Source organism: Lampetra fluviatilis, chromosome 29 (genome assembly GCF_964198595.1).
Source record: "Lampetra fluviatilis chromosome 29, kcLamFluv1.1, whole genome shotgun sequence".
NCBI lineage: Eukaryota > Metazoa > Chordata > Hyperoartia > Petromyzontiformes > Petromyzontidae > Lampetra > Lampetra fluviatilis.
In genome coordinates this window covers 8,030,810-8,054,993 of record NC_136303.1, presented here as the reverse complement: position 1 = coordinate 8,054,993, position 24,184 = coordinate 8,030,810, and the positions used below count along the sequence as shown (strand labels likewise).

General features: G+C 46.1%; 1 protein-coding gene across 1 annotated transcript; it reads left to right on the top strand.

The window, feature by feature from the left end:
- Positions 1-1,228: 1,228 nt before the first annotated feature.
- On the top strand, positions 1,229-23,838 carry LOC144943070 (basal cell adhesion molecule-like). The gene is made up of 11 exons (XM_078870235.1): positions 1,229-1,376; positions 6,911-7,053; positions 8,166-8,382; positions 12,880-12,947; positions 13,502-13,586; positions 14,017-14,193; positions 15,970-16,097; positions 17,339-17,486; positions 19,072-19,174; positions 23,222-23,279; positions 23,708-23,838. Exons 1-11 carry the CDS (start codon positions 1,331-1,333, stop codon positions 23,717-23,719), a joined length of 1,185 nt encoding a protein of 394 aa, XP_078726361.1. The 5' UTR covers positions 1,229-1,330; the 3' UTR covers positions 23,720-23,838.
- Positions 23,839-24,184: the final 346 nt, after the last annotated feature.

Below are 24,184 nucleotides of genomic sequence, written 5' to 3'. Positions count from 1 at the left end.
CAGACTCGAGTCATGAATTTGATGACTTGCGACTCGACTTGGACTTGCATAACAATGACTTTGTCCCACCTCTGGTAGGTGCCGACGTCGATGGCTGACATCGCAATTGTGAGACGTAGCGATGGGGTTGAGGAGGTCTTCATCCAGCAGCAGATTGGCTGATGACAATGAGCAATTTGTTTGCGACGCTGGTGATCACGATGATGATGTAGGTGATGATACTCTTCGCTTGTATCGATAAGGTCACGTAGGTAGAACAATAATAGATCGCAACACAAGCAATCGTCGAAACGTCGCGATCGAAACGTCGTTATATATATTATTTTTTCTTTTATTTTTCTACCTAAGTGACTTTACCGAAAGAACCAAAGAGTATGGATTCCTGCAGTCACGAAAGCTTCAAATCGTAGGTGATGGTAATAATAAATAAATAGAAGTTGCAGATGATAATGACTGCTGTTGCCTCTAGTATTCCTTCTGCTGCTTGTGATACGTATGAAGATGCTACATTGGTTGTTGCCAGATATGAATGCTTATGATGAATGTCAATGGCTATCGCAATATCATATGCAGTACCCTTCCCATTGCGGTTCGAACATTGGAAGGAATGGAAATGCCTTGTGGCTGGAGGGGTCACGTGATCTTTACATGTGCATCTGTAGTGCATCTGTCATTCTGTCGTGCATACAACATATGCACTACAGATGCACATGTAAACTTCGATTGTTACACACGCAATTCGCTGCATGTACCATGCGCTAAACACAGGATGATGCGTGGTGTCGCTCTCACAAGACGCTAGGAAAAGCGAGACGCACCCCAACCTTGTGCCATGTGTCAATAGTTATACACATCTGGTCATTCACACGCAAGCCTATCGGATTATTAGGCGCACTCGAATATAAGACGCACCCCAAATGTTCGCCCGGAGTCAATGCAGCTATACGAAACTAGCCACGCACACGCAAAGCGATGACATTATAGGAGGTACTCCCACGTTGTACAGTATTTGAACACCCAGGAGGAGCGGTGGCGGTGGGTAGATTAGTGCATCTTAAAAAGGGGTATTTCCTATTCTGTAGATTCGCTGGTAAGTGGCTCATTATATTGCTTCCGCGTCAGATCTCAGCGAATCCTGCCAGGAAACGAAGTTGCAGTGTACAGCCAGCAGCGCGCGTAAATAATGACTACCAAAACATGATGTGAAACTAAAACGCACACGGGAAAACCCCCACTGTGGATCGTTTATAAGTAGCCACGAACTGCTTGCATCGGGGAACTAAACCCATTTACCGTAACCCGTTTGGCTCCCAGCCACTTGCTAGTCGAGATGAAGACCCTTTGTGTCACATGCATGCTGCTTGCCACGCTGCCCGGTGAGTCCTGTTCTGTCGTGCTGTCCCCAGATGCTGCTGCTGCTGTTGCTGTTGTTGCGTTGTCACACGGAGCCAGCCAGCCACATCCATCTCGTGGGTCCCTACCCACCCGCTCTGTGCTCCAGCCGCGCTTGCCTCATCCGTCGAGTGATGTCTATTGATTGTACGGTGAACTGCGTCTTGCTTTGGACGTTCGTTTAATGATTTAGCATGCGTTTTCGAATATGTTAACTTATTTGCTAGTTTGAAGGGTGTATTACCGTGCAGTTTTATTTTTAAGTGCCGTATTGTTTGACCTCCGATTAACACGCGTTACGTTCCGTTATGTTTTTTTAAATTGTCGCTTTCTCCCGTGACGCAGTTGTTCTAGCGCTGATTTCTGGGTTACTCCATTGCCTTTGCCATGTTGGGGACCCAAGCCATGGCCGCAAATGAGACTAAACTCAATCCTGGTCCCTAGGAGTTCTCGTCTGGTCAAACACAGCAACTTGACTGTTGAGCACTGATTTGCAACACTAAACCGTGAACGAGGCATTTAAAAACAATGCATCACATTTGACAGAGATACAACGGAAACTGTTTTTGGCACGTGCTCTGTTTATTTTTGTGCCGTGAAGAAGGGCCATCGCCCGAAACGTCACCCGCTACATTTCCCCTCCCTTGTAAGGCAATTGTTGTTGACGAATGTTGCTGGGGTTTTGTGGTGTTCGTGCTTGTGCACCGCTGCCAATGCAGTGTCACCGAATGCATTTTTTTATGGTTGCATACATTAATGGCACCGTAAACATGCTCTATAGTGTTCTGTGTTGGAGCATTGATGGCAATGTTGTAGCTGGGTGGACTACTGGATTACTATTCGTTATATCAATGCCTTCCGTGGGGTTTAAATCAGTATTTGTAACTGGTGTTAATTATTGTAATGTATTTAGCAACGCAGTAAGATTTCTCGTCAATTTGAATCACAGTGTTTCACTTAGAAACCCTTTAAATGCATGTCTATGTCATTCTTATTTTCTATCCTATGCAATACGGTATTTTTTTTCGAATATGGTACTGTAGTGCTGAACAATCTATTATCCACATCAGCAGACAGGAGGATCTCGGCTCATTTTAATTGCAGTCATCTTGGCACAGACCTCCCCAGAAGAGCTAGGCTCCTATTCCCTATGTTATACAATACTGTAGTTTATACTGTTTGGTTATTTCAGTAAAGTCACGTTGGTAGAAAAATAAATTAAACAAAAAATAATATATCACAATAATGTGATCTATAATATGTGATGTATTATGTTATTTTTATTTATTTTTTCTACCTACGTGACTTTACCGAAAAAACCAAAGAGTATGGATGCCTGCAGTCACGAAAACTTCAAATCAAGATTAGTACTGTCGTTTGTTCTTGATGCTCACGGTTCGATTCCAGAGGCCGCCCTGATTAACACTGCGGTTGTCCTTCGTCCCGCACCTCCAATTAGCACCGTTAGCTACGTACGGTGCGAAAGAAGTTCAACATCCATACATTAATATACGCGCCGTCTGTTTCACAGTGGGGCTTAAAGATCCCGTGCCATCATTTGCAAGAGTAGGCCATTTTTGCGCTGGTATCACCGTCCAAATGTTGCGAAATTTGAAAAGCTAGCGGACCTGCAAAACTACTCGATAGGTATTTGCATAGCAACTATCGCCCCATAATTGTACAAAATCGTCTCCTTCTAAAGAAGAGTCGCGGGTCTCGGTGAGGCTTTCTTGGGTAAACAAGGATAAACTAAATAAGGGCACAGTCATGTAGTATCGTACGTTCATGGATCGATTTCCCTCTTCAGCATTATAACACAGCCCTGTGAAATCTTTTGATTACGGATGTTGTTGGTAGATCATCACACAGAAATTCAGTGCACGTGATACTCCATCCTGTTGGCCACAAAAATTGCCAATTAGAGTCGGCAGAACATGTAGGTTATGAAATGTACGTGCACCCAAAGCGTACAGGGCCACTGCCCCAAACGTCAGCTGGTGTATAGTTCTATGTTGACCGAATGTGTTAAGGTTTAATTGCAGTGCGTGAACTTTGTGCAACACCGTCAGTACAGTATCACATTTTCGTTGCGCTTAGCGGTGCAATAAGACCGAGTTAAAGTCACGGCTCTATAGCTTGTTGAAGATGCTTTGTAAGAAGTGGCATCGACTCGCACGCAGCTTCACATAACACTGGTCAACAAAAAAATAACATTTTTTTCTGGCCTGGACTTTTGCAGCTGTTTTAGACTAATTTCAGGGTGCTGATTCCAAATCTAATCTCAGATTTGCTCTATCACATCATTTTTATGCTATCGGCATACCCCATTTTCATTGATTTTACCAGAAATTAACTCTGTCACTTATGATTGCAAGTTGTTGCGAGTCAGTGACTGCTTTAGTGTTAAAATATGGTGCTGTATTTTTAGGATAGTGTGTTTATAATATAATTTTGTGTAGATATCCACATTTATTTAATATTTTTCTTCCGCAGTTTTTATTGAAAATGCTATATTTGATATCTCAAAAACCTGATGTGATAGACAAAAACTATATGCCAGATTTGGAATCAGCACCCCAAAATTACCTTAAACCCGTTGGAATACCTTATGCCAGAAAAAGTGTGTTGACCAGTGTAATGTGCACTATCAACATCATTAAAGGGGAAATTCTCCAGGCTGGCTTTGCACTTACTGAAAGTCACGTGGTGTTGTTTTGTATAACCCAGATTAAAGGATCCAATGATGACTTCCTTTTTTTTTAATAAAAATCCCTTCTTAGAACTAGTTATCACGGCGTGGGAAACTCTGCACTGGCAATCATCCGTAACAAAAAAGCACATCCTTGATATAACAAGGATGTTCATGTGACAATTTAAATGTTGCCAGCACTGTCCACACATGTTCAGTGGAATTTCCGTAAGGTGCAGCATGCATTTACGTGTCTGATAACATTTTAACTCAACACGTCCGTCTGAAACGTGGCCGATTATATTTGACATTTTTAAGACGGCGTTACTGACGAATGAGCTGTCGAGTTGTTATTGTTCAGTTGCAGACGTCCCACCGGCTTGAATGGACTATAAAATAGCCTCAATAGTTCCATTGTTTACACCGTGGAATAAACTCGCCTCTCGATAAAATAGTTTATTTATTTACCGGAATCCCCTCCCACAAGAGGGCACAATGTTGGACGTAGGGTATTTGGAATTGAACCGAATAAGAGTACTGTAGCGTACTGAATAGTACAACTCCTCTAATCCGCGTTCATGTGTGTTGGGGGGGGGGGCTCTACGCGGTGCATCCAATTGTCCGCGACACAACGCAATAAACACTCCTCTTCTTCTTGCAGAAGAAAAAACTAATATTTTTGTAAAATCGGCAATGAGGAAATGAGGGGGGGGGGATTACCCATGTGCAAATTTTGGAAATCTTTGGCGTTTGTTTAGTCACGCGGCTAAAAAACACCTACGAATCGCAGACCCACGGAGGCACCGCTAATTGAATTACTTGCACATTAAAATAAAGAGTGTTACTGGGTTTCTCGAAAGCAAAGTCGATTGGTGATGTGTGTGTTTTCTTGCTGATGCCACGAACAATATATATTTCCAAGTACAACAACAGGCTTATACGAATAGCACAGTGAGTGAACTTCCTGCTTTAAACACCCACGCATGAAACACATTAACCATAAACTACGCTGTTTGTCCAGCACAGATATTGCTCAATAATAGTACGCCCTAAAACGTTGACGTGAGGTTTCAAAACAACCCCCCTCCTCTTACTGACGAAGTGACGGAAGTACACTTATATTAATTATTTAGTCTACTGGGACGTGTCCAAACTCGAGATAATTGCACGGTGTTCAATGTGCACACTTTAAAAAGCTTCGGGCTTTAAGCAGGAGATGCTCACTGCCTAAATGTGTTGTGTAGGAAATCAATTGAACTTTTTTTTGATCTGTTGGATACATTTGTTTACAATGGTGCGCTCTCTGCCGGACAATGATGTGTTAAGTCAAGGCTTTCGATACCCTGTGGACATTAAAGATCCCGTGACTCGCTTCGAGAAAAGCATGATGTACTGTCGCCGGTGATATCCCACAGAAGGTTACTTCCATCGGTGATGGAGCCAAATTCCCCATCCGTGGATAATTCATACAGTTACAAAGAAATCCCCTGTGAGCAGTGGATAACACATTCCTGCGGAGGGAGCTGGTAGGAACGTTGGGTTGCTCGGTCAATGGCCAGGGTCAACGGCGGCGTGGTGTATTCCGCAAATATGCCCGACTGTGAGGGCGGGCACAAGCCGGCGTGAGTAGGTTAAACGTTGAGTTTTATAAGGGCACCACGGGGTGACCAGCCCCTCCCCACCCAGCCCCACCCCTCACACCCCCACCCAGCCCCACCCTCCCCACCCAGCCCTTCCCCACCCTCCCCTCCCTACCCAGCCCTTCACCACCCAGACCCTCCCTCCTCACCCAGCCCCTCCCTGCACGACGGACGGACGGACACAATAATCCCCTGTGGGCTGGTGTAACCAGGAGGTTCCTACCAGTATTACTATAAATGAACTGTTGGAATAGATTCGCAATGGGTGTGTAAAAAGTGCATTGTCCATCCTGCATCGGTGAAATTACAGCATTAGACAGAACATGGCAAATATTAACGAGAATTAAAGTGTAATTTTGTGTTTACACAGCAAGCTTCGTAAAATATATTCAACAACCAATGTTTTCACCTTGTATCATCAGCCTGCATTTTTCTTTGTGTGCCATAGATTCGTCCACGCATACTTTTGCTGTGAATTCTGTGTTCATTAAATATCTTATTTTTGGCTGAACATGTATCATTGGCTTTAATATGCGTTGTTCATAATTTGTTCAGTTCTGCACTGACTTTTTATTTATTTCAAGAAACATGTCTCAGTGGCTTGTTACCGGATCATAACGTTTAAACATTAACCTACTGATTGCGTTCACAGGACTGAGTAAACCAATGTCGTGTTTTGGTCCCCTCAATAAATGAGTGATCAACGAAACACTTACATTGTATCAGGTAAAGCACACTCAGCTATTAGCTATTTTTCAGAGGCGACTTGACCACACATAGCTCAACGTCGTGGCTGATATGATCATCGCATGTGGGAATTCATAGTATCTTCAGCGGGCGTCTGGAACTCTCTTCCTTCCGATATTAGGAAGCCACTGGAGCTATGCACTTTTAAATCTTAATTGTAAACTCATTCCTTAAGAACTCCTTTTTGTGTTTAGTTTGTTGTCCTTCCCCCGCACTACGGTTGGCTATGTACGGTGCAAAAGGAGTTCAACATACATACGTACATCAACACGTGCCCAAACGTGGAGGGCAAAACCTGAGAAAATTCCACGGGGAGAGAGAACACGCAAACTCCAAATATACAACAGGCATCGTCAGGGTCAGGATCGAAGCCACGACATCCTGCTTATCAGGCGAAGGAGATCAGAACGAATAACCGTGCGAACGTGTGTTTTCCTTTCAGGAATGATAACCCTCCTTTCCGTGAAAACACCGACTGAACTCACCGTCATCACGGGCAGTGACTTGGAAATCCCGTGTCAGTGGAATGTCCCTCAAGGAGACGGAAAGTCAAGTGACAGTGACGTCATTCTGCAGTGGTTCATTGTACGTGACCTGCCTCTTTGTAGGAATTTTTTTCATGTCTGTCTGTCTGTTTCATATCATGTCATTTATTTAGAAATGATTTTTGTGTTTAGTTTGTTGTCCTTCCCCCGCACCTCCGATTAGCATTTGTTGGCTAAGTACGGTTTAAAATAAATTCTACGTGTATACATACTTTCCTTTTCGAACAAAATGCATGAATCATATTATCGTGGTTTATTTAGCGTGGGGAGGGCGCCTCAAGGGTCTAAAAGCTGACCCAGAACGACTGAAGTATTTGGACCTCTGTAAAAAAAGAAGCTTTATAGCTCATCGTATTTCTCCAGTTTAATTAATAATCTGATTCTGGGTTTGAATCTGGTTAAACCAGGTTCTCAAGTGTAGCAAGTCATTTGTCTCAGCCCCGTCATTAATGGCTGCGTACAAAAAAAACACACGCACACATTAGATTTGTTTTTACTTGATTCAATAGTCATAATCAACGTTTTTGATTCAAAATATTTTGAGCTCTGGGTATGACAACAGTTAGGGTTTAATCACCATACCATTTAGACCAGGGCAAGTAAGAAGGTGCGTCACCTAGTGTGGATAGTGGCAAGTGATTGGATCTCAGAAGTAGTGCTATGGGATCTCCTTCCACAGACCGTTCTCTCGACAATGCCGTGCACTGCTTAGCCAACATTTAGAATGAATACACTGTCTTATGAAATGTCGCAGATATAACATTCGCAATGCAATATATTTGCTTTAATGTGTATCTACCATCCATTGGTATATTCATCTATCTGAGCTATCAGATCCGCCCGTGATGATGATTATGACAATAATGATAATGATTTGTTTTCAATAATAGTACCCGTAATTGCTCGGGGTGTCTCAGACATGACTTTACTCGCGACAAACAACTCACGCGGCATCCCGTCCCAACACATTTGAAAGGGCACCCACACTCCCTCGCCTCTAAGCGAGCATTCGTCTGCCAGTAGGGAGCTACGATCGCTGCCCTCTGCGTAATCCCAACACACATTTTTTTTAAAAACTACTTTAACAAAACCCATCTAAGCATGTCGATGTTCACCGCTGCAACTCGCACCCGTTGCCGCACGGCCCCCCAGGAAACGGACAAAGGCGAGAGGCGGCGGGTGTTCTACAAGAAAGGCCGCCTGCAGGTGCGAGAGAAGCCGGAGGGGTACGCGCGAGAAATGCTCGTGGGGGAAGACTTCACGATGCTCCTGAAGAACGTCACGCGGCAGGACAGCAGGGGCTATATCTGCCAGGTGACGGCGGGAGCCGGTGGCACAGAGGACAGCACCGCGCGCGTCACGGTGCGGGGTGAGTGATTCGCCAGAAACATGTGCCGGCAACGAGGGGCCCTCGGATCTCCTCCTCCTCCTCTTCCGCTGTCGACCTCCGCTCGCCGGGGGATGGTCGCTCCTCGACCGCTGCCTGTCCTCTCGCGGCTCTGGCCATTTCCCTTTCCCCCCCCCCACCGGCCATCCACGTGGCTGACTCCTTGCCCCCTGCACCAAGTCGAGGCTCACGAAACCGCTTTGCCTCTGCTCTTTGTCTGCGCAGGTGCATTCTTTAGCATCCTGCCTTTAACAAAAACAAATTGTAGCCCTAACCTCTGGTTACACCAATCCACAGGGGATTGTTGTGTCCTTCCGTCGTGCAGGGAGGGGCTGGGTGGGGAGGGTGGGTAGGGGCTGGGTGGGGAGGGGCTGGGTGGGGAGGGGCTGGTGCCCTTATAAAACTCAACGTTTAACCTACTCACGCCGGCTTGTGCCCACCCTCACAGTCGGGCATATTTGCGGAATACACCACGCCGCCGTTGACCCTGGCCATTGACCGAGCAACCCAACGTTCCTACCAGCTCCCTCCGCAGGAATGTGTTCTTATATGTATAGTGAAACATATAGGAATAGGCTTTTCTGGCAATAAAAGCCTGTCTGGCAATAAAACAGTTGTGTTGAGGTGTCCAAACACCAAATATCTTCCTTGTGCAAGGCATTAAGTTTGTTTGCATTAACCACAAGTACTTTTTAACACGGAGGCTTTCGCGACCAATATCATCTATAATAAAGGTTTTTTGGGATTAGATCGCGTAAATATATACATGTGGCGGGTTTTAAATACACATTTATATATTTACGCGATCTAACCTAAAACAAAACCCTATTATACACACGTACGTTGTTGCAAAACATGCAAACAAACATGCTCCGATGATATTTGTATTGTCTTTGAAACTCTATTGACCTGCACCAGAGACAGCCTTGCAAAAACAATTGCAAGTATCAGAAACATGTCAAGCTCGGGTTGAGCAGTTATATCTATTTAGTAGCTATTTGGTGTGTGAAGCTCTAAACACAACTGTTATATTCCAGAAAGGCTTTTATTGCCAGAAAAGCCTATTCCTATATTTTTCAAAAACATATAAGACGAATTATTTATCTTACATTTTTCATAATTTTGATACTGGCAAAAAAGGTCCCGTGGATATTCTACATGCATATTTATGGCTACCTGTTTCAGTGGTTCTGCAAGTACAACAAACTTTAATTCGCCAGATAGGGTTCTTGCGTCTGCCCGACATAACGATGGTCACACCCAGAAGGCGTCCTGTTCATACCCAGTGATTCCTAGCACGCCCTGCTCCCGAACCTACCCGGCTAACCACCCACATAGAGACCCACGGACGCACGCAGAGACCTACAGACTCACACAGAGAGCAGTAACACTCACTCAGAGACCTACAGACGCACGCAAAGACCTACAGACTCACACAGAGACCTACAGACTCACACAGAGACCCACAGACTCACACAGAGACCCACAGACTCACACAGAGACCTACATACTCACACAGAGACCTACAGACTCACACAGAGACCTACAGACTCACACAGAGACCTACAGACTCACACAGAGACCTACAGTCTCACACAGAGACCTACAGACTCACACAGAGACCTACAGACTCACGCAGAGACCTGCATACTCACACAGAGACCTACAGACTCACACAGAGACCTACAGACTCACAGAGACCTACAGACTCACGCAGAGACCTACATACTCACACAGAGACCTACATACTCACACAGAGACCTACAGACTCACACAGAGACCTACATACTCAGACAGAGACCTACATACTCACGCAGAGAGCCACAGACTCACACAGAGACCTACAGACTCACAGAGACCCGCAGACTCGCACAGAGACCTACAGACTCACGCAGAGACCTACAGACTCACGCAGAGACCTACATACTCACGCAGAGACCTACAGACTCACGCAGAGACCTACAGACTCACGCAGAGACCTACAGACTCACGCAGAGACCTACAGACTCACGCAGAGACCTACAGACTCACACAGAGACCTACAGACTCACGCAGAGACCTACAGACTCACGCAGAGACCTACAGACTCACACAGAGACCTACAGACTCACAGAGACCTACAGACTCACACAGAGACCTACATACTCAGACAGAGACCTACATACTCACGCAGAGACCTACAGACTCACACAGAGACCTACAGACTCACAGAGAGACCTGCATACTCACACAGAGACCTACAGACTCGCACAGAGACCTACAGACTCACACAGAGACCTACAGACTCACGCAGAGACCTACAGACTCACGCAGAGACCTACAGACTCACGCAGAGACCTACAGACTCACGCAGAGACCTACAGACTCACGCAGAGACCTACAGACTCACACAGAGACCTACAGACTCACAGAGACCTACAGACTCACGCAGAGACCTACAGACTCACGCAGAGACCTACAGACTCACACAGAGACCTACAGACTCACACAGAGACCTACATACTCACACAGAGAGCAGTAACACTCACGCAGAGAGCCACAGACTCACACAGAGACCTACAGACTCACACAGAGACCTACAGACTCACACAGAGACCTACAGACTCACACAGATACCTACATACTCACACAGAGACCTACAGACTCACACAGAGACCTACAGACTCACACAGAGACCTACATACTCACACAGAGACCTACAGACTCACACAGAGAACAGTAACACTCACGCAGAGTGCCACAGACTCACAGAGACCTACAGACTCACACAGAGACCTACATACTCACACAGAGACCTACAGACTCACACAGAGACCTACAGACTCACACAGAGACCTACATACTCACACAGAGACCTACAGACTCACACAGAGAACAGTAACACTCACGCAGAGAGCCACAGACTCACAGAGACTTACAGACTCACACAGAGACCTACAGACTCACACAGAGACCTACAGACTCACACAGAGAACAGTAACACTCACGCAGAGGGCCATAGACTTGCACAAATATAAATAGCTGGTGGATCCAGAGCTGCAGAGAACGGGGGCGGCCTGGTTTCGATACATCAGTCATGGGGGTGGGGAGGGGTGGGTGGTGTTTGACCATACTTCACCATGCTGGTCATTGCAGGTTGGGGAAGGGAACACGGTTTGTCTCGCATCACGCTCAGCACGTGTGCCCGTGTTCAGTCCAGCTTCCAGGTCAATAAGGCGCCTTTTAACGTATTTGCCCGCATCAAAGCAGTCGATATCGCTATGATGTACACGTACACATGGTTTTGTATTGACACTTAACATTGTAAAAGCTGATGTCAGGAGGTCCATTGTTGTTAGGTTTGCAAAGCTGTTGGGGTCAGAGCAAGCGATCAAAAGCATTCATCCGAGTGTGTTGAAGTTAGCAGGCCTTGGCACTGACGTTTAGTGTAATCTCCTGCTGATGTGAGAAATCGCGCTGCACCCTCCCTACCAGTAGCCATAACCCTGTCCATAATAAACACCAGCCCTCTTTCCCTTGCAAGCCATGTGGTTCAGCAGTAATTGTAAGCAGCATGCGCGTGGCTGTAATTGTGCATACTTTGGTGTCCTTCTCCCACATCTCCGATGAACACGCTTGGGTATGTGCGGTGCGAAATAAATTCAGCGTACATACATAATCTTGAAACCTGCAGTCGTAATAATACATTACTGCAGTTTTCCGCATTTCCCCTACATGCAAGAATAACGACGAAGGGATTGGGAAAGTGTGTTATGAAAGCAGAACCGTTTTAAAAACTGGGAGTCATGAGATTGGTAGTTTCCTGAGCTCATACAAAACGCATCGGCGACAGAAACAATATTTGAAAGGAAGAAAATGAAAAAGTACATTTTTGTAAAAAAGCATTTTTTATGGTTTGTGTTTTGCTTATATTCCATCATTGTTTTGATATGCAAAATAACATACTGTAAACTCATTGTGTCGTCTTCAAAACAAATGGGTATATTGCAGCATGTGCAAATTCATATAAACAGATGCCACTGCTTCTTCATCAGTATGGCATTGCTAAATTCAGTCTACAGGGCTTCATTACTCAACTTACTCGATCATGATTATTTATTCAAGTTTGTCCCAAAGACGTAATTTTAAAAAAAGTGATTTCCTCCTCAAACGAGCATTGAGGCAATGCTCATCTCCTGTGTAAATCCCGGCACCAGTGATGGAAATTCCACATTGCTATGGTGTGGCTGAGTCTCTTCGTCGGCCAACAACTGATGATTCCCCCATTAATTGTTCATCATCTCACGAACCGCAGAGCGATTGTGGACTGAGTCCGCCTACAACCAGGATTTGAATAAAATAAAACTTCCCATTTGCGTGCCCACACTCTACGGCTGAGATAACCTGGGTGGATACAAAAAATATATAATGATGCCGCGCGATAAGATTACTCGTAAAACGATGATGACAATAATAACAGTGCTTTTCTTTCTGCTTTAGACGTGGTCCCTCCAGAGACTGAATTTCCCGACAAGTCTGTCGTTATAACACAAGAAACGTATGCGGAGGTAAGTCAGTTGGTGGCTCTTCGACAACCCGCACTTATCAGTGCAGTAAAGCACGATATACAGCGTGGTAGAATAACCCCACCAGCCACAAGTGTGGTAATGCCCTCATCCATCAGGGCATTGGTCAAGGGGCAGGCGTGGACAAGACAGTGGCTTGTAATTATAACGATGAACTTAAAATCTAAATCGTAATAGATTACAGCCAGGAGTCAATGCACTACTGAATAAAAGCCTGCCCATTCTGAGTCAGTCATGGGGACTCTTTGACCATACTTCACCAAAGCGGTTAGTATGGGTTGGGGAATGGAGGCAGGGTGGAGGAGGACATGACTATTTCAGAGACTGTATATGGCAAATAAGACTACCCTGGTCTCATGAGTTGTCGCCTGATTGTGAATAACTAAGGCTTAATGCTCACCACTGATGTTATCCGTGGCTGGGAATTGAACCGAGGTCTTAGGAGTTCATTGCACCCAATGCTAGCGGATATTATTTCCAGTGCGCATCTTTCCGCATTGCATCGCGCATCATAACGCTCTCGTCACTTCTTGCAGGTCGGTGTGTGCATCGCGAGGAATGGATATCCACAGCCCAAGATCACGTGGCACAGAGGCAATGAGTCTGTGGTCACTTCAACCGGTACGTTACTCCGTCCACGCGCGCGTTTGTCTTCTTGTGCCCAAAGCGAAGTGATATGTTCCGAAAATGAAATGCCTGATCCAGTGGTTATTGATCGCTGAATATGCCAATCGGTGATCAAAGGTGGCTCATATTTGTCTAAAGAGATACACTACTAAACTTCCATATGTATGTTGAACTTCTTCGGCACCGTACGTAGCCAACCGTGCTAATCGGAGGTGCGGCGGAAAGACAAAAACTAAACACAAAAAGCAGTTCTAAAAAAAGAATGTGATAACTATGTATATTTACTCATCATAACCTATCACAGCACAGATTCGATATCGCTGAGGTCCAGACAGAAATAATTATTCTAACACCATTACCATGTTCAATTCAAACGTCGCTTTTCACTTAATTCAGCATACCTCCTCCACCTCTACCCCTCCAGACTTCATCGTTCAGGAGACGGTCACCGAGTACGCCGGCGACCTGTACACGGTCACCTCGAGGATGTTGTACCGGCAGCGATCCTTCACGAACTCCACCTTCCACTGCCAGGTTCACCACGGCTCGCCGGCTCGGCCGAGCACCGTCGCCTCGGGCAAAATAACCGCAGTGCACGAGGGTGAGTAAGCAGCTCAGCGGGCCGGCTGCGTCACAGCATGCGGCTTGAATATTCAATTTGCCGCCAGCAAAAATCTCGGGGGTGGGGGTGGCACGAGACACTGGGCCAGTGAGCACACCGGTTTCGTCTGGCCACGGTTGGCCAATTGAACCTTATGGCGGTACCCCCCGGGGTATCCATAGTACCATAGTGCCCCAGGCTCTCGCATAATGTCCGTGATGCAGTCATTTTGAGTCTGTTGATGGTCGGCGATGCGGCAAATCGACTTCATCTCGACGAGCTGTACACGACGGACTATTTAAAGTTGAATTTTTCGATAATGGATTTTTTTTATGCCAATGTTTGGCGTTTCGACATTGTAGAGTAGCACTGATTTCGGATTGATTGGTACCTCTGGAAAAAAAATATTGTCCCAGACATAAAATGTTTAATTCCATCGGCCAGTTTGTATTATTTAGTACCACAGGGTCGGTTGAATTACCCACCCACACAAGCCATCTGCTGTATATATATATTTCTTAAGTGGGTGCATAAATGTTATTCCGCTTCGACAAAGCGTCTGTGAATTACCCATTAATGTTTTGGGGGTGGTAGGGGGGGGGTTTGCTAAAATGAGTACCACATGGAATGCAGAGGCTGCAACACTTTAGTGGGAAATCAAGAGAGGTTGTTTTTCTACTGTATACCAGGCATAAGAATGTTGACCACTCCTTTGAAACTTGCTTGGACAGGACTGTTTGAACACGTGGCACTTTGAGTCAAATGTCACCGATCAGATTGCGGACTTCGCATGCATTTTGGATAGTCAAGTACAGCACTTAAAGGTTTCAGATAACGGAGTGTAGCTTTTGTTTGTGTTAGGGCCACGGGATTCACCAGGGGGCAGTATATGGCAAGATATAAACACTGCAGCATGAGTCACCACTGTGGACGATTAATTTATCACAGTCTGAGTTGTGCGCCTTTTGGCGTCATCTGGTCCAACACCATGTGAGACTAGGCTCTAAGGAAAGCTGTCTCGGGTGTGGACCAATCAACTTCAATGACAGTGCATACATTATCAGAGTTATGTTTTTTGTTTGCATTCCGACTGCAGGTATTGTGGTCAATGCAAACATGACTCCTTGTAAAAAAGGTGTCAGGTTTGTTGCCAGATAAAAGGGTAAATAAACAATTATCATAGTCTGAGGAGTGTCTGCGATATGTGGTATAGCATTGGCATTGTGAAAGACCCAACTTACGGGATCCCTGCGTTTGATCTTCCACGAAGCTCACGGTCCACCCTAAATCGCATCCGCACAAAGCATGGCAGATGCGCATACCTGATGCACAAATGGAAAATTAAAAACTCTCCGTTGCGCGACTGCGGCCATCCAGAACAGACCGTACAACGTGTAATGTCGCAATGCCCCGATCCACGAATACGAAGGAGACATCGCAGCGATGATGATACACTCCTTCGCTGCTCCTGACGCGGCTGTCTGGCTTGACCACTTGAATGTGACATCTTCGTTGTTGCGCTGCGTCTACGTTGACTATACGAAATAAGAAGGCAGTGATCTGAAAAGTCCACGTTTATACGGCAGGGGCCGGTCTTTAAATGTACAATATGTGTAATTGCCGTACGAACTCCACGCAACACTCTGCGTACGTTTCATATTAAATATTTTCATAATATAGGTGATCATTTGTTTTGAAGCTTGCTGTCACGTGCTGTCATTGAGTATACCGGGGATTAAATCATACCCCTAACATGTGTGCCCCTTTTTCTTGCAGCAAAACCACAGTTTCAGAGGACACTCGTTCAAATATCCATTCCAGACGTGAAAACTGACAATAGTCTTCTGTGTGAGGCCACAGCTAACCCCAGGCCTACTATAAGTTGGAATATCACGGGAACTCCTGTAAGTACACGAGTCAAAGTATTTTATTTCAAATATATATTTACCTCGATGTTATCCCTATTGCCCTGTCGGTGTCACGTCAAACCTCCATTCGGTCAGAGAACGGTCCATGCAAATGGATCTTACAGATCTACCTGAGAGATATTCCTGCAATAAACACATTCCTGCGGAGGGAGCTGGTAGGAACGTTGGGTTGCTCGGTCAATGGCCAGGGTCAATGGCGGCGTGGTGTATTCCGCAAATATGCCCGACTGTAAGGGCGGGCACAAGCCGGCGTGAGTAGGTTAAACGTTTAAGGGCACCACGGGGTGACCAGCCCCTCCCCACCCAGCCCCACCCCTCCCACCCCCCACCCAGCCCGACCCTCCCCACCTAGCCCCTTCCCACCCTCCCCTCCCCACCCAGCCCCTCCCCACCCAGCCCCTCCCCACCCAGCCCCACCCCTCACATTTTTGGATGCACGATGGACGGACGGACACAATAATCCCCTGTGGGCTGGTGTAACCAGGAGGTTCCTACCAGTACCACACATCTACCTTGTAGATCTTACAGAGCTTACAGATCTACAGGTAAATGTGTGGTTATCTTACACATCTTACAGATCTACAGATGTCACTAGCCTTAAAGCGAACTCTGGTTCATACAGTAGGGGGCAGAATTTTCCCAGCTTGCTTTGCCACTGAGGGTAATGTTCATCGCTTTCCGGTCAACAATTTTCTTCTAAAGTTTGAAATTTAGCCAATTTAGCCAGCTTAAGTGTCGAGTAAAAGTCAATGCGATGGCTGTTTGTGCAGTGATTTGTGCAGCGCTGTTTGTTTAAGCACAGGCAGCTACCTAGATTCGAACTAAGTGGTGGTGCCAGCTCAGTGCTCTGACCTCTGAGCCACCCCGGTCACCTCCTCGCCATAGTCCTGACACATTGGGGGGGGGTATACTCACGTTATTTCCACCCACATTGTTATGACGACATGAGATATCACTGACAGAATTCACTTAAAGAACCCTCATATACAGCGCACGCATGCAGTTCACGTAAGGCCACGTCCTGTGTTCTTAACTCGATATCTTGTGATGCTTCTCTGGTGAAGGGGGAATATTTTTACGTCAATGCGCAGCCCTGACATCATTTGTCTCTGGGACATTTTTTGTCAGTCTCAAAATGATGAACAAATATGAATAATCAATATTATCAGAGCGTGCTTGTTTGCACGTTTCGGTGACGGATTGTGGACTCCTTGCAGGTGGAGCACTGGAACCGAGAGAGAAATGTGCTGAGTAGTCAACTGCAGCTGAACGTGAAGGATCTGGAGAGGGTCACAGTTGTCACGTGCAGTGCGTGGAACAAACACGGGCGGGGAGAGATGACGTTCGTCGTACAGTACCGCAAAGGTGAGTGCAAACGAAGCATGACTCCGTTCTGTCTCCACGCATGTATTTAAAATGTGCTTTGGTCCATCGATTAAAAATGTGCTTTAAATCGCATCTGCACAAACCGTGGCAAGATGCGGATAGCTGATGCACAAATGGAAAAATGAAAAGTCTCCAGTGTGCGACTGTGGTCATCCAGAGCAGACCGTACAACGTGTGATGACGCAATGCCCCGATCCACAAACACGAAGGAGACGTCGCAGCGACGATGCACCACTCCGTTGCTCCTGACGCGGCTATCTGGCTTAACCAGCTGAATGTGACATCGTAGTCGTTGCTCTGCATCTACGTCAGCCGTACGAAAGAAAGAAAAATGCCCATCCGCCTATTGGCCTTCCATACCAATATTATAAAGCAAAAAGGTCAAGCTTGTTATTGGCACTCGATATTAACTTTTTGACCCTTTACAAGGCAAACACGAACACAGTGCACAAACTCATTGTGCACTACTGTGCAGCGTCATAGCTAAATTCATTACAGTATAAGAAAACTCGAGACTGGCTTCGACTTTCTGGGTCTCATCAGCAGCTAATCGGGCATCTAGAGATGAGCACCTAGTCTATGGAATGTAGCTAACTAACCCAGCTATTTACAAGCCGAAGTTCGTGAGCTGGCCGAGTGTGGTGGTGTACGCCTGTCACCCACTGCTTTGCGTGTGGGGTTAATGGATCACACACAGATCACGTGTGTAAACTCCTAACCTGCAGGGCTTCGAGCTGGTCAGGGTTGAGTTGCTGACCTATCTGTTTGGATTTTCTCAGAAGTTATTCACTCGTGTGCCAGATCTATCTCCAAACACCCGCACTTTCATCTCTCAATTCAAAATTATTCAACGAGGAATGGACGAGGAAACTGTCTGTCGGACTCTCCTACAAAGAGGAGCCTGCAGAGTGTGTGCGATTCTCCTAGATAGGACTATTAAGATATCCTATTCAGCCACGTAATTGTATGCCAGTCCCTACTTCCCTTTGCAGGACTCTATAGCCGATCTCAATAAGCCAGGAAAGCTTCGCTCTAGAGCAGTTGTTTCTCACACTTATGTGGCCTGCAGAACACTCGGCCGATGCAAACATTTCCGTGGACTCCCCCCATCCGCCGTGACAGAACGCATTCACTTCTCTCACTAAATACCACTCGTAAAAAATGTATTCACATTACCGGAACATTAAAAAAATGGTTACGCAGCTACAAGGCTTTTTTCAAAGGGGGGAGGGTTTTTTTAGATCTTAGCGTTAGGATAGTTTAATCAGGGGTAGTTTACCATTTTTTTTATTAACTGTCATGTAAGTAATTTTTTTTAGAAAATACCCCAAACAAAAATTGTAATTAACATTGTCATAATTTCCGGATCGACGCTGCGTTTGCGTCGCAGCCAACGCGAACCACCCGGAGGGCCGTCGCGGGCCACTCACCGGAGGTCCCGGGACCACACTCTGAGTCTCGAGAGCCTTTCCAGGAGGGTCCTGCTAAGCTTCACACTTGGGGTGGGGGGGGGGGGGAGACGTCTCGTAATTCTTGTTTGTGTCTTTTTTTTTGCCTCTTACAGACACATTTCCAAGAACGATCGAGGTGGTCGTTGGTGTGTGCGTTGTAGGCGCCATGCTTGCATTGCTCATCATTTCAATTTTGGTCATCAAACGCTGTCGAAGGTAAACATTGAAATGTGTTCGGATATCTCTAAAATTAGCGCGGCCTGGAAGCGTATTATTAAGTAATACATCTTTCAATTACAATTCCTTATTGAGGAAACACGAATTAACTGATTACTAATCTATCTTATAATTACAATACCCCCCTCTCTTCCGCCTCTGATCTCTGCACCTGATTGGGTTCGTTGATGACGTCGTCCTGCTGCTGCTCTATTTAAGGCCGGAAGCACGTGGCTTGCTTCACGATTCTGGCAAATCGCCCGATCATGCTAGATGTGATTACCAGCGAAACGTCGTACTGCTCTATTTAAGGCCGGAAGCACGTGGATTGCTTCACGATTCTGGCAAATCGCCCGATCATGCTAGATGTGATTACCAGCGAAACGTCGTACTGCTCTATTTAAGGCCGGAAGCACGTGGCTTGCTTCACGATTCTGGCAAATCGCCCGATCATGCTAGATGTGATTACCAGCGAAACGTCGTACTGCTCTATTTAAGGCCGGAAGCACGTGGCTTGCTTCACGATTCTGGCAAATCGCCCGATCATGCTAGATGTGATTACCAGCGAAACGTCGTACTGCTCTATTTAAGGCCGGAAGCACGTGGCTTGCTTCACGATTCTGGCAAATCGCCCGATCATGCTAGATGTGATTACCAGCGAAACGTCGTACTGCTCTATTTAAGGCCGGAAGCACGTGGCTTGCTTCACGATTCTGGCAAATCGCCCGATCATGCTAGATGTGATTACCAGCGAAACGTCGTACTGCTCTATTTAAGGCCGGAAGCACGTGGCTTGCTTCACGATTCTGGCAAATCGCCCGATCATGCTAGATGTGATTACCAGCGAAACGTCGTACTGCTCTATTTAAGGCCGGAAGCACGTGGATTGCTTCACGATTCTGGCAAATCGCCCGATCATGCTAGATGTGATTACCAGCGAAACGTCGTACTGCTCTATTTAAGGCCGGAAGCACGTGGATTGCTTCACGATTCTGGCAAATCGCCCGATCATGCTAGATGTGATTACCAGCGAAACGTCGTACTGCTCTATTTAAGGCCGGAAGCACGTGGATTGCTTCACGATTCTGGCAAATCGCCCGATCATGCTAGATGTGATTACCAGCAAAACGTCGAACTGCTCTATTTAAGGCCGGAAGCACGTGGATTGCTTCACGATTCTGGCAAATCGCCCGATCATGCTAGATGTGATTACCAGCGAAACGTCGTACTGCTCTATTTAAGGCCGGAAGCACGTGGATTGCTTCACGATTCTGGCAAATCGCCCGATCATGCTAGATGTGATTACCAGCGAAACGTCGTACTGCTCTATTTAAGGCCGGAAGCACGTGGATTGCTTCACGATTCTGGCAAATCGCCCGATCATGCTAGATGTGATTACCAGCGAAACGTCGTACTGCTCTATTTAAGGCCGGAAGCACGTGGATTGCTTCACGATTCTGGCAAATCGCCCGATCATGCTAGATGTGATTACCAGCGAAACGTCGTACTGCTCTATTTAAGGCCGGAAGCACGTGGCTTGCTTCACGATTCTGGCAAATCGCCCGATCATGCTAGATGTGATTACCAGCGAAACGTCGTACTGCTCTATTTAAGGCCGGAAGCACGTGGCTTGCTTCACGATTCTGGCAAATCGCCCGATCATGCTAGATGTGATTACCAGCGAAACGTCGTACTGCTCTATTTAAGGCCGGAAGCACGTGGATTGCTTCACGATTCTGGCAAATCGCCCGATCATGCTAGATGTGATTACCAGCGAAACGTCGTACTGCTCTATTTAAGGCCGGAAGCACGTGGATTGCTTCACGATTCTGGCAAATCGCCCGATCATGCTAGATGTGATTACCAGCGAAACGTCGTACTGCTCTATTTAAGGCCGGAAGCACGTGGATTGCTTCACGATTCTGGCAAATCGCCCGATCATGCTAGATGTGATTACCAGCGAAACGTCGTACTGCTCTATTTAAGGCCGGAAGCACGTGGCTTGCTTCACGATTCTGGCAAATCGCCCGATCATGCTAGATGTGATTACCAGCGAAACGTCGTACTGCTCTATTTAAGGCCGGAAGCACGCGGCTTGCTTCACGATTCTGGCAAATCGCCCGATCATGCTAGATGTGATTACCAGCGAAACGTCGTACTGCTCTATTTAAGGCCGGAAGCACGTGGATTGCTTCACGATTCTGGCAAATCGCCCGATCATGCTAGATGTGATTACCAGCGAAACGTCGTACTGCTCTATTTAAGGCCGGAAGCACGTGGATTGCTTCACGATTCTGGCAAATCGCCCGATCATGCTAGATGTGATTACCAGCGAAACGTCGTACTGCTCTATTTAAGGCCGGAAGCACGTGGATTGCTTCACGATTCTGGCAAATCGCCCGATCATGCTAGATGTGATTACCAGCGAAACGTCGTACTGCTCTATTTAAGGCCGGAAGCACGTGGATTGCTTCACGATTCTGGCAAATCGCCCGATCATGCTAGATGTGATTACCAGCGAAACGTCGTACTGCTCAAATTGTAAATGTTGTGGATTTACTCTCCAACACACCGGTGGGCTCAAGTAGTAACTAATTGGCGTTTTGTTTACGTGACAAATCCCTCACTAATTGGCTGTGTCGGGTGGTGGAGGGTTACGACACATATTCTTGGTTCTTTAGGTAAAGTCACGTAGAAGGGAATGATAAAATAATAAAAATGCAACAATATAAACAAATTCTCACGACGTTTCTGCCACAACGCAAGCAGACGTCCTCAGGTGACACATTTATACTTTCGTGATCTTACCCAAAAACCATTATTATGAATCTCTAAAATTATTTAGGTGTTTTTTTCTATATACATGAGATAAAAATGTTAAGTCCCTTTATCAATCCACTGCTGAACGAAGAACTCACCCCCAAATTGTCGCCACCTCTCACGATCCAGCGATGTAATACAAATACAAAGATCCCCCCTATAGCCTTCACAGGCTGTTGGGGAAAGTGCTGTTAGCGAGCACCTATGAAGGCCGGAACGGTACACGAGGGGGTGGTGTGACAAGCACACGCCCGTCCGCCTTTGTCTCCCCAGCGGCGATGTTTACACATCCCATCAGGAACTGATTTGAGGCTGAGTCGAGCTAGGGGAGGCCCAGGACTGGTTCAGATAATCGTCACTGGTGTTGGCCGTGGGTAGGAATCGAACTCTGGTCGCTGGGTTCATAGCGCAGCGTAGCGCTATCAATCCACCAATCACCTGCACACGAACCAATTTCATGGCTCCATCTCCCCAGTTTTATTTCCTCTCGCACTGTTGTCGGTCGCTCACGGTCATTGTTTGACCATACTTCACCATGCTGGTCAGTGGGGGTTGGTGAAGGTGGCGCGGGTGGTGGTAGGTGCGGTCCAGCTTTCACTTGCCAGCAATGATTGGCCATGGCAAGGAATCAAACTCAGGGCCCACCGGGGTTTAAGGCTCTGTGTGAGCCACTAACCACAAGCATTGCCTGCTATTAACCGACAATTTGTAAAGTATTTTCTTCATATGCTGGATGAGAACTGTAAAAATTCAACGTTACACTTTTTGGGTCTTTCAGTAAAGTAACGGAGATATAAAAATAATAAATAAAAAAATAGCAATCACGACGTTACGATCGCATGATGAATTCCTGCAGTCACGAAAGCTTTAAGTCAAGATTCAACGTGATGTTTTTCAACATTGCATACACTATTATAGCTGACAAATGGCACTTGTGCAAGAGTTCCACACACCGAGGAGATGGAGCGATTTAATCAGACTGTGTACAGGCGCTAGCTGGATTATATTGCACCGTATGTATGTTGCACGTCTGTATGTTGAACTTATTTCGTAGCCAACCGTGGTCATCGGAGGTGCGTGAGAGGTGGTGGTGGTGGCAGCTTAGCGAGGCCTTCATCCAGCAGTGAATTGAGCATGGCTCATGATGAATGCAGTACACTGCAGGTGTGCGCAATCAAAGCAATGCCATGCCTAATCACTGCACTGTCCGCTGGTTTTTTCAAACAGAAATAAGGAGAAACCTGGAGAAGCGGATAAATCACTAAATCCACTTCACAAAGGCTTGGTAAGTGCGGCTGTCATTGCATCCGACTCGCAGGGTTGTGTTTTCCCTGCTTTTATATTTGAAGAATGTGAAAGTGTACATGTGGAAGCATAGAAGTGCAGTCCAGCAAAGGATCTTGATGCACTGTCTTCCTCTGCCTGCAACTATATACCGAACGCAACCCCAATGACAACATTTTATTATGCGTCACGGTCGCCCATCCAAACATTATCCAGGCTCAGACCTGCTCGGCTTCTGATGTCTCATGAGATTGGGCAGGCTACGGGTGATTATTTCATGAACGTTTTCATCTCACGCTTGTCACATTTTTTTTAAACGAAGTAGCAGACGACCATGATTACAACGACGGTGCTGAAATTCGGAAATATAACTGAGGATGATAATGATTTTTACACTGGTATTTTTTGTTTGTCTATCTTTTCCTGTAGGAATGCTGTTAATCTTAGCTGGCTGTCACAATGAGAAGACTACAACATCTTCTTAGGTTTTTTCCGGTAAAGTCACGTAGAAAGTAAAATAAAATAAAAACAAAAATCACGACGTTTCGGAGGCAACACAAGTCTCCGTCATCAGGTGGGACCGTCACAGCCAGATTAGCTGTATCAAGATTTTTAGCTATTAGCTATTAGCTGTACCCTTGATACAGCTAATCTGGCTGTGACGGTCCCACCTGATGACGGAGACTTGTGTTAACTCCGAAACGTCGTGATTTTTGTTTTTATTTTATTTTACTTTCTACGTGACTTTACCGAAAAAACCTAAGAAGATGATTCCTTGCAGTCACGAAAGCTTCAAATCTAAGACTACAACAATATGCTGCCAAACACATGGATGATGACTGACTTTCGTGAGCTTTCGTCACATATGTCGCGCTATGCTGTTACTTTTGAAGATTTTTGTTGTGG

Excerpts from the sequence above, each read along its gene's own strand:
- LOC144943070 (XM_078870235.1), top strand. The coding sequence starts at position 1,331 with ATGAAGACCCTTTGTGTCACATGCATGCTGCTTGCCACGCTGCCCG. Across the intron at positions 7,054-8,165 it reads TCATTCTGCAGTGGTTCATT|GAAACGGACAAAGGCGAGAG; the intron begins GTACGTGACCTG and ends ACGGCCCCCCAG. Across the intron at positions 19,175-23,221 it reads GTCATCAAACGCTGTCGAAG|AAATAAGGAGAAACCTGGAG; the intron begins GTAAACATTGAA and ends TTTTTCAAACAG.